We start from the raw sequence: 15864 nt of genomic DNA, 5'->3' as shown, positions 1-15864 counted from the left end.
AACAGGCACTTTATAAACACTGTGTGCATGTCATTTCCTAATGACAGGGTTGCACATTATTTTTTGCATCTTGCTGTTTTACTATGAAGTATCTCAATGCTTCCCGTATCAGAAATGTGTGGTACCTTTGGGGATATCTCTTCATTTCATGGTGGAATAAAAAGGGATGAAGAGTGCACTGGAAAATCTCCAGGGCATCCTTTTCTTTTGTCTTTCTTTGTCGATACTAAATTGAGGATAACAAAAGGCTTTACTCAGATGATATCCTACCTATACAATCTGTGATGCAGTTTATAAGAGCTTGAAAACTCTGGAAAAAACACCACTCTTTCTAAGCAGAGTCAGTGAGCATGGGATAGAGCTACTGTACAGACATATACTTCTTGTTACACTCCTTTTTATGTCCAGTGTTTAGAATGAAAATCTAGTCATATCTCTAAAAATCATTTCTCCTGTAGCTGATGTGGGATATTCCAGAATCTGCAACACATGTTGGGAGTGGGACAATGCTCCAGTTATGGAGTAGCCCAGTTCAACCTTTGTGATGACAGAGATCTCCCCTCTCCCAGGACATTACCTACAAGAAGCAGTAGAGAAAGACTTTTTGCAGTAGATTTCATCTTCAGAGGGGAAACAGACTATAGAAATCGGATCTCTGTATAGAAATATCTTCTGTCTTGTATTGCAATGTAGTGAACTATCTGAACTGCACTGACAGTGTATGATTTACTCAACTGCTTTATTAGGACATTTTATGCAAGCTCATACGCTCAATATATTTTGTGTAGGCACCTCCAAAATTCACCCTTTCCAAAACTGTAAGATTTCACCAGCAGCAGGATGCTATGGGGGGTGCGAAGATGTTTTTTGTATTCTCTCCATATAGGGCTGGAGAAGATAATGTAATCCACAATTCTTCAACAGAGAAATGTCATTCATTCAAGGGACCTTCCTTTTAGTCCATTAATTTGTGATACCGTTCTAAAAAAGACAAAGTTCAAAATGATGCAAATCTCTCTAAACCAGTTCTGAGAAACAGTGAGGGGCCAGTTGCTTAGTGATAATCATAAAGGCAAGGAAGAAAATACCGCAAGCCCTGATATATCTGCACAGTCAATCTGATGAAAAGACCGTGGCGTTGCAAGGGAAACAAGATTAAGCTGCTTTGTTTTGTTGCTTGTGAAAATTTCTTATATGCTTTCTACTTATTACACACAACACTGATAATCAGGTCTTTTGACTGCAGTGTTAAAAATTTCCTAATAACTAATGCTAAGGGTTCGAATATGTTGTTGCTATGACCTTTGTAATACAGTCTTTAAAAAGTAGGTGGTATTTCAAAGCACAGGGTAATTCATAGCATTTTGCATATAGCTTGTATTCCTCCCACATACTTAAAATACAGAATTTAAGCACTATGAAATGTGTTTAGATGAGGCACAAAATATACCAATGATACAAAGGCTGCGCTAAAAAGTTTGTCTGCTCAGATGATTAGACAAATTCTATAGGAAGTTATTATTGTTAAGGATGGCCTTATTGGCCATGAGGTCACTTATGGTGTCCCCTCCCCATTGCTCCGGAACCTTGATCCCTTATTAGTCACTCCATGGGCCACTGGCACCTGATTCTCCATGTCCATTTCTGACTGCTACCAATGCCTTTCTGTTTGAGAAACTCACTTTTTTTAGTGTCAATTCCAGAGTACAGAGCTTGCAAATACAATAGCAAAAAATGTGATTTTAGAAACATAACATTTGCAGGTTTTCTTACCTAACTGCTAAGTGCTTTTCATATTTACAAATCACTCCATAAAAGTAGAGCCAAAAGGCTCAATAATTCCTTAATTAAGAATGGAGATGGAGCATTGCCCTGGCCATCTAAGAGGACTAACAGAATGAGGGTGAACATTATCTCTAGCCCCAGAAGTATGCTGCATATTTATGCAAATTATGCAAACGTTGAGGCAAAACAATACAAAACCAACAGTGCAAATGAATTAAGATTAACACACCATAACGAAACATGGCAAGGAGAGATTCAGATTGTGCAGCACTGATGCATATGGGTAAAAAGACCACTTTCACATTGCATAATGGCAGTCTGCAGTGTCTTCAGGAACCCTTTCCCTCAATAAACGTTGCATCCCAAGTTGCACATCAGAAGATGCTGGACAAGAGCTGGTAAGAGGATGAGGAGCAGTTCTAAGTGCATCCCCCTCTCATGGGCACCAGCGCAGCACCATCTGCTGGGAACACACACACTTTGGACAAATCTCTCCAGCATCAGCATCTGTCACCACTTAACTTCCTAAACATGAAGGTGCCCTGAAAATTTCCACCTCTCTGGTTCTTCACCAATCTTTCCAGCAAAGAGGAAGTGATTAATCACTGCAAATTAATCAGATTGTTACTTGAGGAAATGCAGCTTGGAGGACTTGGCAAAAATCTTGGAACGGCCTGAAGAAAGTCGGCATTTTCAGGTTCTATCCAAGAAGTCATTTTGATAGTTAGCTTTTATTCTCTGCAAGATAACTTCATGGGCAGACGTTCTCAAGGGACTGGTAAAGGCTAGCGATGCCAAGATGCAGCCATGAACCTGAGGCAGGGCTTCTCGGACTGAGCAATGGTTTTGGGTGTTCAACCCTTCTGAGGACACTGATTTCGGACATTCAAAAGTGACACAGAAAAGGCAAGGGTTAAATCAGAAGAAGGTGCTTCTTAGTGAGAGATGTAAGCTAGAGAACATAGCACTGACTGTTATTTTGCCAGCGTTAAATCTGTGGCAGAATTAGTCACATTTCCACAGTCAAAACTAAGCTTCATTATAAAGCAGGACATCAATAACTTTATTAGCTATGAAAAACACCAAGTATCTTCCCCATGCTAAGAGCAAGAACCAGCTGGAAAATTCTGGCAAGCTTTCTTTTTCCTCCCAAAATTTTTTCTGCTCAGAAAAATTTCTCTGAACCTCTGATGGAAATCAGGAAGCTTTCACCCTCAGAAGGCATTCCAGAATTTCTGGTTAGTGGTATGGGCAACATGCTGGAACAGACATACTGCTGCTGCAGGAAATACCTCAACTGGTCCTTCCTCACCCCACTGCATTGTGTGGCACAGGCAGGGCCAGAAAGAATAACAGAATAGTAAGGGTTGGAAAGGACCTTAAGATCATCTAGTTCCAACCCCCCTGCCATGGGCAGGGACACCTCACACTAAACCATGTCACCCAAGGCTTTGTCCAACCTGGCCTCGAACACCAGCAGGGATGGTATATTCACAACTTCCCTGGGCAACCCATTCCAACCACCCTTACAGTAAAGAACTTCCTCCTTATATCCAATCTAAACTTCCCCTGTTTAAGTTTTAACCTGTTACCCCTTGTCCTATCACTACAGTCCCTAACGATGAGTCCCTCCCCAGCATCCTTATAGGCCCCCTTCAGATACTGGAAGGCTGCTATGAGGTCTCCATGCAGCCTTCTCTTCTCCAGGCTGAACAGCCCCAACTTTCTCAGCCTATCTTCATACAGGAGATGCTCCAGCCCCCTGAACATACTCGTGGACCTCCTCTGGACTTGTTCCAACAGTTCTATGTCCTTTTTATGTTGAGGACAGCAGAACTGTACACACTACTCCAGGTGAGGTCTCACGAGAGCAGAGTAGAGGGGCAGGATCACCTCTTCGACCTGCTGGTCACGCTCCTTTTGATGCAGCCCAGGGTATGGTTGGCTTTCTGGGCTGCGAGTGTGCACTCTTGGCTCATGTTCATTTTCTCATCGACCAACACCCCCAAGTCCTTCTCCGCAGGGCTGCTCTGAATCCCTTCTCTGCCCAACCTGTAGCTGTGCCTGGGATTGCTCCAACACAGGTGTAGGACCTTGCACTTAGCATGGTTAAAACTTTGTAAGGTTGGCATCAGCCCACCTCACAAGTGAGTCGAGGTCCCTCTGGATGGCATTCCTTCCCTCCAGGGTATCAACCGAACCACACAGCTTGGTGTCATCGGCAAACTTGCTGAGGGCGCACTCAATCCCACTGTCCATGTCAGCGACAAAGATGTTGAACAAGACCGGTCCCAACACCGATCCCTGAGGGACACCACTCGTTACTGGTCTCCAGCTGGACATTGAGCCATTGACCGCAACTCTTTGCGTGTGGTCATCCAGCCAGTTCTTTATCCACCAAGTGGTCCATCTATCAAATTGATGTCTCTCCAATTTATAGATAAGGATGTTGTGTGGGACAGTGTCGAATACTTTGCACAAGTCCAGGTAGATGACATCAGTTGCTCTAGCCCTGTCCCTCAGTTCCATAGCCCCACCACAGAAGGCCAGCAAATTGGTCAGGCAAGATTTCCCTAGTGAAGCTATGCTGGCTGTCACCAACCACTTTGTTGTTTTTCATGTGCCTTAGCATGCCTTCCAGGAGAATCTGCTCCAAGATTTTGCCAGGCACAGAGGTATTACTGAAAAATGTCCAAACTTTTTGCCTGCAGAAGGCACTACTCTTATCAATCAGTGCTACTCCTGAGGTTTGGCGGTGTGCTTTTTTAGCAAAGCCTTAATTCTTGGATCTCCTTTAAAAGCAAAACAAAACCTCCAAGAGCTAGGGATCCCATATTAAGATGTAGGTGAGAGAGAGTTGAACTGAATGATATTATCTTAAAGTATAAACTTCACGTTGAGTAAAAGATACGGAGAATACACCTAGGAACCCCTGAGAGAGCTGTAGACACTATTCGGTATCAGTTAACCAGCTGTGCGTGCCATAAAGTAGTTCACTGTGAAAAAATATACCAGAAATTTAGAGATGAGATGCACTCAGGAGAGCAAATTCTTCTAGTTTGTTAAAGAAGCTCCTTTTGGTAATCTTGGTGGACAAGCACAGGTAAATCCACTTCCATGTTCAGACTTTCAGCGAGAACTAAGTTTTTGTTCACTGAGAATAGCATCATAAATTACAATGAAGAAAGGGCCATCCATTATGTTTTTTCTCAGATAAATGCTTCCTGTTCACACTTATTAATGCATAAAAATATTACTAGGTTTTCACCACTATCTGTCTACAGCTTTACAAATTCACTGAACTGCTGTCATTTGCCCCATGATGGTTATTTGCAAGTACAGCAGCCATTCATTCCTGAACAAACCAATCTACTACTTGTATTTCTCCTAAAGCATTTTATGATTCTGGAAAACAATTTTTATCATGAGAATTTTATAAAAACCAGGGAAAACTGAGTGTATAAATGTATATAAATACTTCACTATAACAACCTCTGGCACTTTAATTCAACACAGCTTAATTTCCTCCTAAAAATGGTTTCATTTCACAGAAGGTACATTTTAACATAAAGATTGCTATAGTTTGAATAATCTGAATGACATTCCTGATTAATTCATTTTTCCAACTACTTTTAATAACATAAAATGAACAGGAGGGAAGGTCACTGTGACCAACAGTGTTCTTCGAATCCAGCTGGAGACTCCTAGCAGTAGCTATTTGCAGTTTTACTAGATAAATGCACAAGCCCCAAATATTTTTCAAGTGCTAAATCAATTAGTCAATATTTAAAGGCCATATATGATAAAATTCTTTGTTCAATTGCCCCTGCAAATGTTACTGCTGTTACCTCACATGTACAGGGCACAGCAGCAACTTGCAGGCTCCACAAGCTGGTGCCTCACTCTACAAGGCAAACACCCAGAATAACTGTCCCTCACCCAAAGCCTGCAGTTTAAATGGCAAGTCTCCCCAAAAGCACGACATCAATGAGGGGTTGTATGAGAGGCGATAATAAAAATGTACAGATTGTGCACTCTAGTAAATGCTACTCCAGTGCATGTAATTCCTTTCCAGTACAGTATCTCTGAATCTCAACCTGACTAATGAGGCATGCTGTTTTACTTTGCTTTTATTTCACATAGGCTGTACTAATTCATATTATATAGCTTCAAGCCTTCATGAATGGTGGAGCAGCAAGCAGGGGCGGAAAAAGAAATGGCAGTCTCTTCACAGAGCATGCCAGTATTTCTCTCTTCAAAGTCTCCTGGTACTCCTACTTCTTCCCCCAAAACACAAAGGTTTCTACATTCATGAAGTCTGGCTATGGTGGCAGAGCACAAACTCCAGTTCATATGGCCAGAATGTGCTGGTCGAAGTCAGATCAACAGACACAAAACCCAGGCAAGAGTTCAAATGTAATGATTCTGACATGGAAGGATTTGTTGTATGAATACAAGTTTTCATTCACACTGAGGTATGACCTTAGCATCTACTCGCACATAGGTGTCAGGGGAACTGCTGGCTGGCCATTGATTTCAAACAGTTTTCAGGCCATCTTTAAATGTTTACATCACTTTACTGAGAGAAAATGTGGTCAAATGTCAGGAACACAGGTAATCATTCAAAATGAAGGGACAGCTAAACCATCAGCTAAGGCATCGAAGCCCCAGGCTAGTAGTCCACAGGAGCCCCCAGGCTAGCAGCAGAGGGCTGTGCCTGCCAGAAGCTAGTGCTGGAGGGTCCTAACCTCATTTTTACATTTTAGCTACACTTGTGTTGGCTTTTGTCCTAATAATAATGTCTAGTTGAATCCAAGCGGAATTACAGTCTCTGCTTAGCATTCATTGCTCAGAACTGCTGGGGGCAAAAGGGCATTGGTTTTATACTAAGAGATCAGGCTATTCATTGCCATTTCTCTGGAGTGAAGCAATACCCATCACAGAGCTCTATGTCACCCCATGAGCAGCCTCTTAACAGTATGGTATATCCTATTACACCAACAAATTCCAAAGTGAACATAAGGACTTGGCAGAGACACTGAACTATTTACAATAACCTCCTTTCCATCTCACTTCACAGAAAACAATTACTTAGGCAAAGAGAAGTGAGGATGAGGGCATCAGAAAACAGGTCTCTGAAAAAGCAGCATCAAAAATAAATGCTGTATGCAGTGCCTGACTTTTTTAATGAGGCAGCGATTTAACTCATCCTTCCGTTTTAGTAACTGCAGACTACAAAGTAAGGGAATATACTGTATTCACAGAAGTCTAACTACACCAAAGGAAAGATGTTAGTTAAAAAAATCCAAGCCGATTCCTGATTAGAAATACTTGTCATTGGTTACATCTTTTAATGTCCTCAGTGGCCAGGAACAACAAAATAACACCCCCCAGGAAGGCCCAGTGTAGACTCATGTGACAAACCACTACCTGAAGATGAAATGTAAATGTTATGGGATGGTGGGGAAAAGACAAGGTACCAAGTGTATCCTGCACCACAGGTAGAGGTTTCAGTTCAGCATTTGCATAGCCCCGATCCCTGAAGGCATCATTCTTAGCCCACATGAAGCAACTGACTGATTTTGCTTGTCTCTTTTCAGACTGTTGAGCATGCAAAATGAATACAAATTATTACCTGACTCTTTTCAAGGTTCAAAACAGAATAGGAACCTCTGCCAGCAAATGTAATTCCCATGGAAGCTCTCTCCCTTTCAACAAGTCTTCTCAGAAGCAACATGTCCCCTGACATCAAGTCCTGCCTGAAACCCTGTTCAAGAGCTTATAATCAGCTCTGTAAGCAGTAGGACAAGACCTGGTATCTGACATTTCTGACATTTCTCTTTCTTGTGGCTTCTCTGATGTTTAATAAAGGGTTAGCCTTTCTTTCCATGGAAGACTTCTCATCTACGTGGATGTTCACCTTCATGAAAAATGCAGGAACTTAACAGCTCTGTGACTACTATCCCATCACTTTCAAACTTAGGCAAAATAACCCAATATTTGATACTTACTCAGAGGCCAGGAAGGAATGACTGACATAAGCAGGCACACTGCGAGTGCAACACCATCACTGTAGCCAAGAAGGAAATAGACTGCCTTGCTGTGCTGACTTGTCTGTTGAACAGTGACAACAACGCTATTAATTGACAAGTATTACTTACTGCCAGCCTTATTACAGGTGAGTAAGCCTTTGAAAGAAAGGCAAGGAAAGTACTTCTGCATAGATACAATAACATCAGAGAAGACCTACACTTTCTGATTCCTGCACCCCACACCGTGCAAATGTCTAACCACTCCTTCTCATCTGATCACCACAATGTGACTAATGCAAAGCACTCCAATCCGTAGGTAAAGCAACATGCCAAATCCGCAGTGAAACTACTGTTTTAATTATCATAATGAATAAAAGTCTTTAAACTATCCATGTACAGTCTCTGCTCAGAAAGCCTTCATGAAACTAGCACTTGATATGACTCATTCAACTGTCCTCAGTTGAATGGCCTGGGCCCCAGGAGTATGATTACTCACTTTAGGATTCTACCAATATAGAAGTAATAGTAGTAGTAATATTATGCAGAAAACCTACACTGCAATTATGACTCATAATAGGGGTTCAGGGCTGTTGTAACTATTACATCATTAAAGGAATTTTTCTGTATTTACTCAAATGAATTGCTCTAGAAAGCGGCAAGGCTGAAGGGCAGTCCAGCAAATAATTCCTTTAACAGTGAAACATCCAATTTCTTCAGTAATTACATATTTGCCTACACCTGACAGGTACAGGACATTCTGATCAGCTCTCCGCAGTCACAAAGTTGCTGTTTGTGGGACAATGACTCCAGAAATAACACTTTCCATAATTACTTACATGCTCAGTCTGATCCACCAGATGACAGCCAAGCAGAATAGTGGACACTTGCAGTTAATAAAGTATGGAATCTGGGCCATTACAAACATATCAACAATCCTCTTGCTGATTAGATAAATATTTATCTAGGTGAAGAAACAAAAAGAGACATTATCCACCCTCAAATGCTGGTTAAGAAGCAGAGCATACAGGCAGAGGGTATGTAGGTTTTAAATGAACCTATTTTCTCATACACAGAATACAAATAGCTGAGATAACACTGAGGTTATGACCCAGCCACTCAGCTAATCAAAGTATAAAGATATGCAAGTGAAGTTTATATTAACTGAAGCATTTATGCTGGATGCAACTCTGTAAGCAGCAGCCATTTCCTAGATATGAAGCAAAGTACACTCCTTACATTCAAAACTATCTGTGTAAACTATACAATATATTGGGGGATGTGGAGTGATCTGATGCTTAAGCGTGAATCACCCAAAAGAAAAGCCACAACTTATTCTGAGGCTCCACACTTCGTATGTCAGCCACCTTGACACTACCAAGCAGACAGAAATGTAATGCCTTAATGGACGACCATAGCTCAAGAAACCAAACCTAGGAGCAGTCACTGTTCAATGACCAATTCATAAGGATTCAGACTGGGATGCCAGTTTACAATTGATCACTGCCACCATTCAAAGTCTAAGGCTCTCTTTACTCTTCCGATGAGCACGGCTGAAGACAATCTTCCACCGTTTTCTTCAGTCTCTGTCTGAACAGAGAAGTTTCCCATTACTGCATTTTGTCTTCACTTCTCCTTTCCTTAAGGGCAATTTTCTGAAGCAATCTGACAATTTTTTTTCTTCCTAATTTCTGTTTAGCACTGTTTTCCCCATTTTATTACATTCTGTCTATACCTTACACCACCACAACTGTTTCTAATCCTATGCCTTTTCTAGCTCTGACTTACTCAACCTCCATTTCCTCTTTCCCTTTCTTTTCTAAGCTTCTCATTTAGAAATCACATTTCATAATCCTTTTTGGCAGCAAGATGGAGGTGTCATGTACTTGCTGGTGTGCAGATGCTTTCCTCCCAAGTCCAACATCCTTTTCATCCAGCCACTAAAAGAAGTTGATTCTAAACACAGATTTAGTGGTAGATACATGGTACTATCTAGTTAAAGCAAAGATATGCTTTATTTAGATAATTTTAAAACAAATTGAGACTGAACATGTAGTCTCCAAATTGATTTGTTAATCCTCTACTGCATCTGTATTTTTTTGAATTTTACATTCCAGCTAGTTAATTTCTTAAACTTGTAGCAGTGGAAATTTAAAAAAGAGCCATAAATGAAAGGAATTAAAACAGAAAAAGAACTGAACACAAGATTTCCCTCGTGGAACCTTAAAAACAATTAGTGCCACTTTCTGTAATGTTCAGATCATACATGATCATCTGGCAAGCCGGTCTTCCATAATAACTGTCAAGCAGACTGATTACCAAAAAAAAGGCAAATGGTATAGATGACTTTCAAGCTTTCAAGCTCAGTGTGAGAGGTCCTTACCCCTCCTATTCTTTGACAAAAAATCAAAAAAAAAGGAGCACAAAATGTGCCAGGGGAAAACACTGATTTCACGCAATCAATAATTTTAATTTTTATGATGTCACAATTCAGTAGTAAATTAGGAATCAGAGGATCTACCAAGAAATGCCAGATGGTTCATTATTAAATACGCCAGCTGTCCTTTTTCCTCCAACATCTCATTTTAAACTGGTGGAAAATGAAGTTACTTTAATATACCCTGTACAGCTCTATAATAAAAACAGACACCAAAATAAAGACTGAAATAACGCGCTACTCACTGGATTCAGCTACTGTACCATCATGATGAAATGTCATCTAATCATTCAGCTATTTCACAAAACAGATCACTTATTTCCACTGAGGTACCTCTGCTCTCCACACCATATTGGCTCTTGCTAACAGAGCTCATTGTGTCAAGGTAGACAAGCAGACAAAATAGCCAGTTCACATAAACTGGATCAACACCCGTACAGTTCAGCTACCAAGGACATGAGCTGAATGTATACATTGTATGTCAAGCCTAACAAGGGCACATAGCGTGATTCTCATCAGATGCCATTTCAAAGGTGGCTTCCTCATTTAGTGCCTGGGAATAGAAAGCAAAAGCAGTTTTAGAGATATATATATGAATGACTTGAGACAAAACTCCTTAGTTCAACAGATTAGCAATACACCTATTTCCAAAACACCTGTGTATTTGAATGGAAGGCAGGGGGTAAAGAAGTTACTTTAAATTCATTATGTGTACTATCTTTAGGTGCTACCTTTGCAAAACCAATAGTTAATAAATAAATCCTTGGGTTTATAAAAAGATAATTTCTTAGACATACTGGACTAAAACTCTCCCTGTTTCATTTCAGTTTTATTACTTAAGGGATTAATTTGGTGTGCTTGAAGAATATAACAGACTGTGTATTCTTCAGAGCTCAGTCTCAGTTATTACAGCACAGCCAAACTCTTTCCACTAAGGCTTGTTAGATAACAAATCTATCCCTCAGCCAAGCATGAAGATGTAAGCAGAGCAAAAGAAGTGGTCTAGGGGGACATTTTTCACATTGCCTCACAAAAAAAAAACCAATGCAAGTTAATTCTTTTCAGTTTCCTGGCTAAAAAAAGAACACTTAATTCCTATGTGAGTGTACTAGCAAAGTCTAAAATGCACCCCAGAAAAAAAATTGTATGCTTTGCTCACCTATGTAGCTGGTTTATATGTTTCTGAATTTCAATCCTTCAAGAACTTTTGGAAGGTTACCCAAATGTATCATTGTTAGATCTGCAGCCACAATTTCTCAACACTAGTAATGTAAACTACATTAGTTGGGGACTAACTGTGCATACTCCTTTGAGAGAAAAAAGAAATAAACTCATGGACTTTACATAAATGTATTCCTATGTATTCTTTTACCCTCTTAGAAAACGCCAGCTATCTCTGAGTGTACTGGCTATTCTGGAAAAAAAAAAAAAAAGGGTTTAGGCACCAGGATCCCTTTTTAATTTCAGACACTTCGTACCTCATCTTTCTATTACTGTGTTACATGTCTAGGATGAACAAGAAACCAGTGAAACAAAGCAACAGATCAGCAATATAAAGTTTAGATATGGCATTGAAATACAGGACTTACAAAACTCAAGAGAAACAAGCATTTATTTGTATTTCCAAACAATTTAAAAACTTCCATGCAGTATTACTAATTGAAATGTTGTTGGAATGTGAAAATAACTTTTTCTCCCTTAAGCTGTTTATATGATTTTTTTAAAGTTCTTTCCACCTTAATAGTCTACAGTTCTAATAAACACTTGTCACAGAATTTCTTTTATTAAATCTCTTCTTTCAAGTTTGTATTTCCAAACAATTTAAAAACTTCCATGTAGTATTACTAATTGAAATGTTGTTGGAATGTGAAAATAACTTTTTCTCCCTTAAGCTGTTTATATGATTTTTTTAAAGTTCTTTCCACCTTAATAGTCTACAGTTCTAATAAACACTTGTCACAGAATTTCTTTTATTAAATCTCTTCTTTCAAGTATTTTTAAAAGACAGTTAAATTGATCCACTTTAAAAGACAATGTTTATACTAGTTCTTTTTAGCAGTATTGTAATGTTTTTAACATAATCCACAGGTGCTTCAAAATATCCTTTCTGAGGACTTTTATGAATGTCTTTAATTAGCATTCATTTCCTGCCTTGGTAACAAAAGACCATGTTACACACTGGAGAACATTATATTTCAACTGGAGGTGGTTAAATTTTGCCAGAGCTGAATGTTTTCTGTTAAACACAGCTTTGCAGAACACTGACAATGGTACATGCTGTGCAGTTAACCCTCTTCTATTTGGCCCTTTCTGTCTGAAGGACCTAAAGCACATTACTGAGCTGGGTTAGAAACTACCAAAGAAATCTGTATTTTCTGCTTTGCTTAGCTTTCGTTAGCCACTCAGTGACTTTTTTGTTGTACTTAAGAATGTATGCTCAACCTAAGATGATAAGCAAAAGGAAGTTACTGGCTCCCCAGCCTCCCTGTTGTTCCTCATCTATGGACAGCTTTTGCCAAAAATCCACCGCTGTGTTTATTTGGGCAGCGATGTATTAGCTCTACCTATAGGTGGAGAAACAGAGGTGAAGTGAGTAACACGAGCTGAAGTCACATAATAAGCCAATGTCATTTGGTAGAATATGCCTTTACTCTTCAGCTACTCTTTCACATTGCCAATACTGCACTTCTAGAAAGTAGTGACAAAAAAGCTTTATTTCTGTGCATGGGTCTCAAACTAGGGTGCATGAAATGTGAACACCTCCAAGCAATAAGTCAGGGTGTAATGAATCTGAGTAAGGCACTTCATTCCCTCAAGGACCACCTGTGAACAGAAAGGGACACAGTCCTATTTGCCAACCACCTGTGATGCTGCTGACTGCATTGCTGGCATTAAAGCATCACCTTATGAAGTTTAATTATTTATGATTTTCATAGCACTCACCATTTAGATTCAATCTTTGTACAACATTGGTTTTGTAAGCTTACTTTTATGTGTTCACATTATCACTCAGGGGATGGTCCTGAAACTTTGGTGCCCTACCTTTGTGTTGAAGCTATCACCACATTTGAAGCCCAAACACCAACTTTGGTTGTTTTCTGACTATACAGTCTAACTAGTTGAGCTACTTTTTTGCTAACTGCAGTCCTCAGAAACTGCCTTATTTGAAATACGAAGTTTACATAGGCCACAGCTATGGAAACAAGTATATCACCCCTCAGTATCAGAGGGCCCCTTCAGTGCTCAGGGCAAACGAGGTGATTGCTTACCTGAGGTGGATGAAACAGGTGAAGAAACCGGACAGCGAGGCAGTCGCCGGGGCGGGGGGGGGGGGGGGGGTGTCTACCCGACTCCAGCTCCGAGTGAGTTGACCGGTTGCCACCATGTGGCACTTCACAGGTTTTAGCAGTTCTACATAGGCCCCTGGCACCTTGGGCCATGCATCCCCTGGCCTCAAGGCTGTGGCTAGGCCTGGTAGCCTCTCACCCTGTGGCCACTGCGGCACGGGGCTTCGGGCATCAAGAGAGCAGCATGACGGCTCCCCAGCTGCAGCTCGGAAACCACCACCCAGCCTAGCTCTGTGGCCCAGAGGAGCAGCGTCTGCCAACCCCATCCGCAGCCGACTCTGAAGAGGTTTCCTCATAAAGGCGGCGTCCTTGACCCTGCCAGAGGACCCGCACAGCGGGGTGGCCACAGCTCCTGCTGTCCTCCTGACTGTAAGTGTTAGCACACAAGACCGCGCATAATAATCCTTAAACCTCCCCCCAGGCCAACCGTCCTCCCCACCCCGACACCTCCCCCTCGCGGCCTCCTTCACGCCGACGCCCTCGACCACCTCTCGCTCCCCGCCCCCTCCGGCCGCACCGCCATTAACCCCTGCCGCCGGCATCCGCCTCTCCCTTCGAGTGGCGCGTGCGGGCAGGCGGCGCTGAGACGACGCGTCGAGGGACGGATCGGTGGACGAGGGCCGGGACGAGGGGAGCGGTGGGGTGGCGCGGGGGTGATTCAGGCGGCTTCTGCGGCGGGAGGCGGCGAGCTGCGTGGCACGGGTGGCCGCGGCGCGGCCCTTGGGGCGCAGACCCCTCTGCGCGGTGAGGGGCCGCACCGGGCTGCGGGGGGTGATGGGCGATCGCTCGTTGGTGGCTGTGGGCTTGCTTTCCTCAGGAGGCCTGAGGTTGTTTGCTGTCAGGCCGTGAACTCTGAGGCCTTAGCGAGGTTGTACTCCCCTCCTGGTTAGGCCTCTGCCTGCCTTAGGTGCCAGACTAGCTGGGGTGCTGCTGGTAAAGGTGCGCTGGTGAGTGGATTTTGTTGCTGACTCTAGGCAATTAGGATGCCGCAGTTAAGGTCAGGGAAGGTGGTAACTGGCAGTGATATAAAGTTGGCTGATGAGATGGTCGCCAGCCCAAGCTCTCTGGGCGCTGGGGTAGAATGTGAGGCAGGTAACATGTTGGTAGTCAAGCAGAGTCATCACCTGGTACCTGAGAGAAAACCTGAGCAGCGCTTACCTTGCTGTCTGCAACCTGCCATGCTCTCCAGCATTCTGTGTGAGCAGTTTGCTCCTCCTGCACCCATGCAGAAGGAGCAAGGTGAGAGCAGCCAGAGACTCCCAGCTAAAAAAAACAAGCAGATACAATGCAGGAGGATTTCCAGAATCAACAAGGGTCTAGAGCTGCCAATTTCAGACACTGCTATATGTGAAAATTGGCAGGCAGCTACTGTGGCTGCAGTCACATGCTGGGGAAAGACTAGAAGGAGAAGGACGGAACAAGGTCAGCAGCGATTTTTCTCAGAAACTACTTTGCAAAGTAAATTCTTGGCAGTGATTGAAAGGAAAGAACAGAACTCAGAAGAACTAAACCACTCAGCATTCCAGGAGAGCTCAGGGATTTCAGGAGAAAAAGGCAAGTATTCTTTTATGGAAATAAAATTACAAATCGCATCCTCAGAGGAGGAAATCAAGAGCATAGAGAGACATGGAATTTCCTGTTTGCCAGAACCAGAGATTCTGCAACTCGGAAACAGTACATGTAGTACTGAAGTGAAAAGCACTAACTCTGTAATGATACTGAAGATGCAAATCCCGTATCTTGAGAAGGCTCAGGAATCCTTGTCTGAACCAGCAGTTCAGGAAGAGGTAGATAGGCCCAAAAAGTCAGATGGGTATAATAGAGTCATAGAATAGTTGGGGTTGGAAAGAACCTTAAGATCATCAAGTTCCAACCCCCCTGCATTGGGCAGGGACACCTCACACTAAACCATATTACCCAAGACTCCATCCAACCTAGCCTTGAACACTGCCAGGAAAGGACCATTCACAACTTCCTTGGGCAACCTGTACCAGCACCTCACCACCTTCACAGTAAAGAACTTCCTCCTTATATCTAACGAAAATTTCCCCTGTTTAAGTTTGAACCCATTACCCCTTGTCCTGTCATTATAGTCCCTAATGAAGAGTCCCTCCCCAGCATCCTTGTAGGCCCTAAATTCTTTAATTGGATCAAGAAAGTCAGGGATGCAGAAGAAAGGAAAGAGATGCTTGAGCAAGAAAGGCAGGGCCTCCTTAATGAAACTAAAACTACAAGGGCCCAGAGAGAAGGGTAGATGTGCCTTGCT

General features: G+C 42.2%; 1 protein-coding gene across 1 annotated transcript in view; it reads left to right on the top strand.

The window, feature by feature from the left end:
- Positions 1-14370: 14370 nt before the first annotated feature.
- TOPAZ1 (testis and ovary specific TOPAZ 1) overlaps positions 14371-15864 on the top strand; it is a 36116-nt gene continuing 34622 nt past the window's right edge. Inside the window, exon 1 of the mRNA XM_062603588.1 lies at positions 14371-15152. Coding sequence (XP_062459572.1) covers positions 14582-15152 — 571 coding nt within the window. The 5' untranslated portion in view covers positions 14371-14581. The remainder of the gene's footprint in view (positions 15153-15864) is intronic.

The sequence above is a fragment of the Pezoporus occidentalis genome, unplaced genomic scaffold (assembly GCF_034315485.1).
Source record: "Pezoporus occidentalis ecotype Australia unplaced genomic scaffold, CSIRO_AGI_Poc_V1 ctg80, whole genome shotgun sequence".
Classification (NCBI taxonomy): Eukaryota; Metazoa; Chordata; class Aves; order Psittaciformes; family Psittacidae; genus Pezoporus; species Pezoporus occidentalis.
This window is presented reverse-complemented; position numbering and strand designations above follow the sequence as displayed.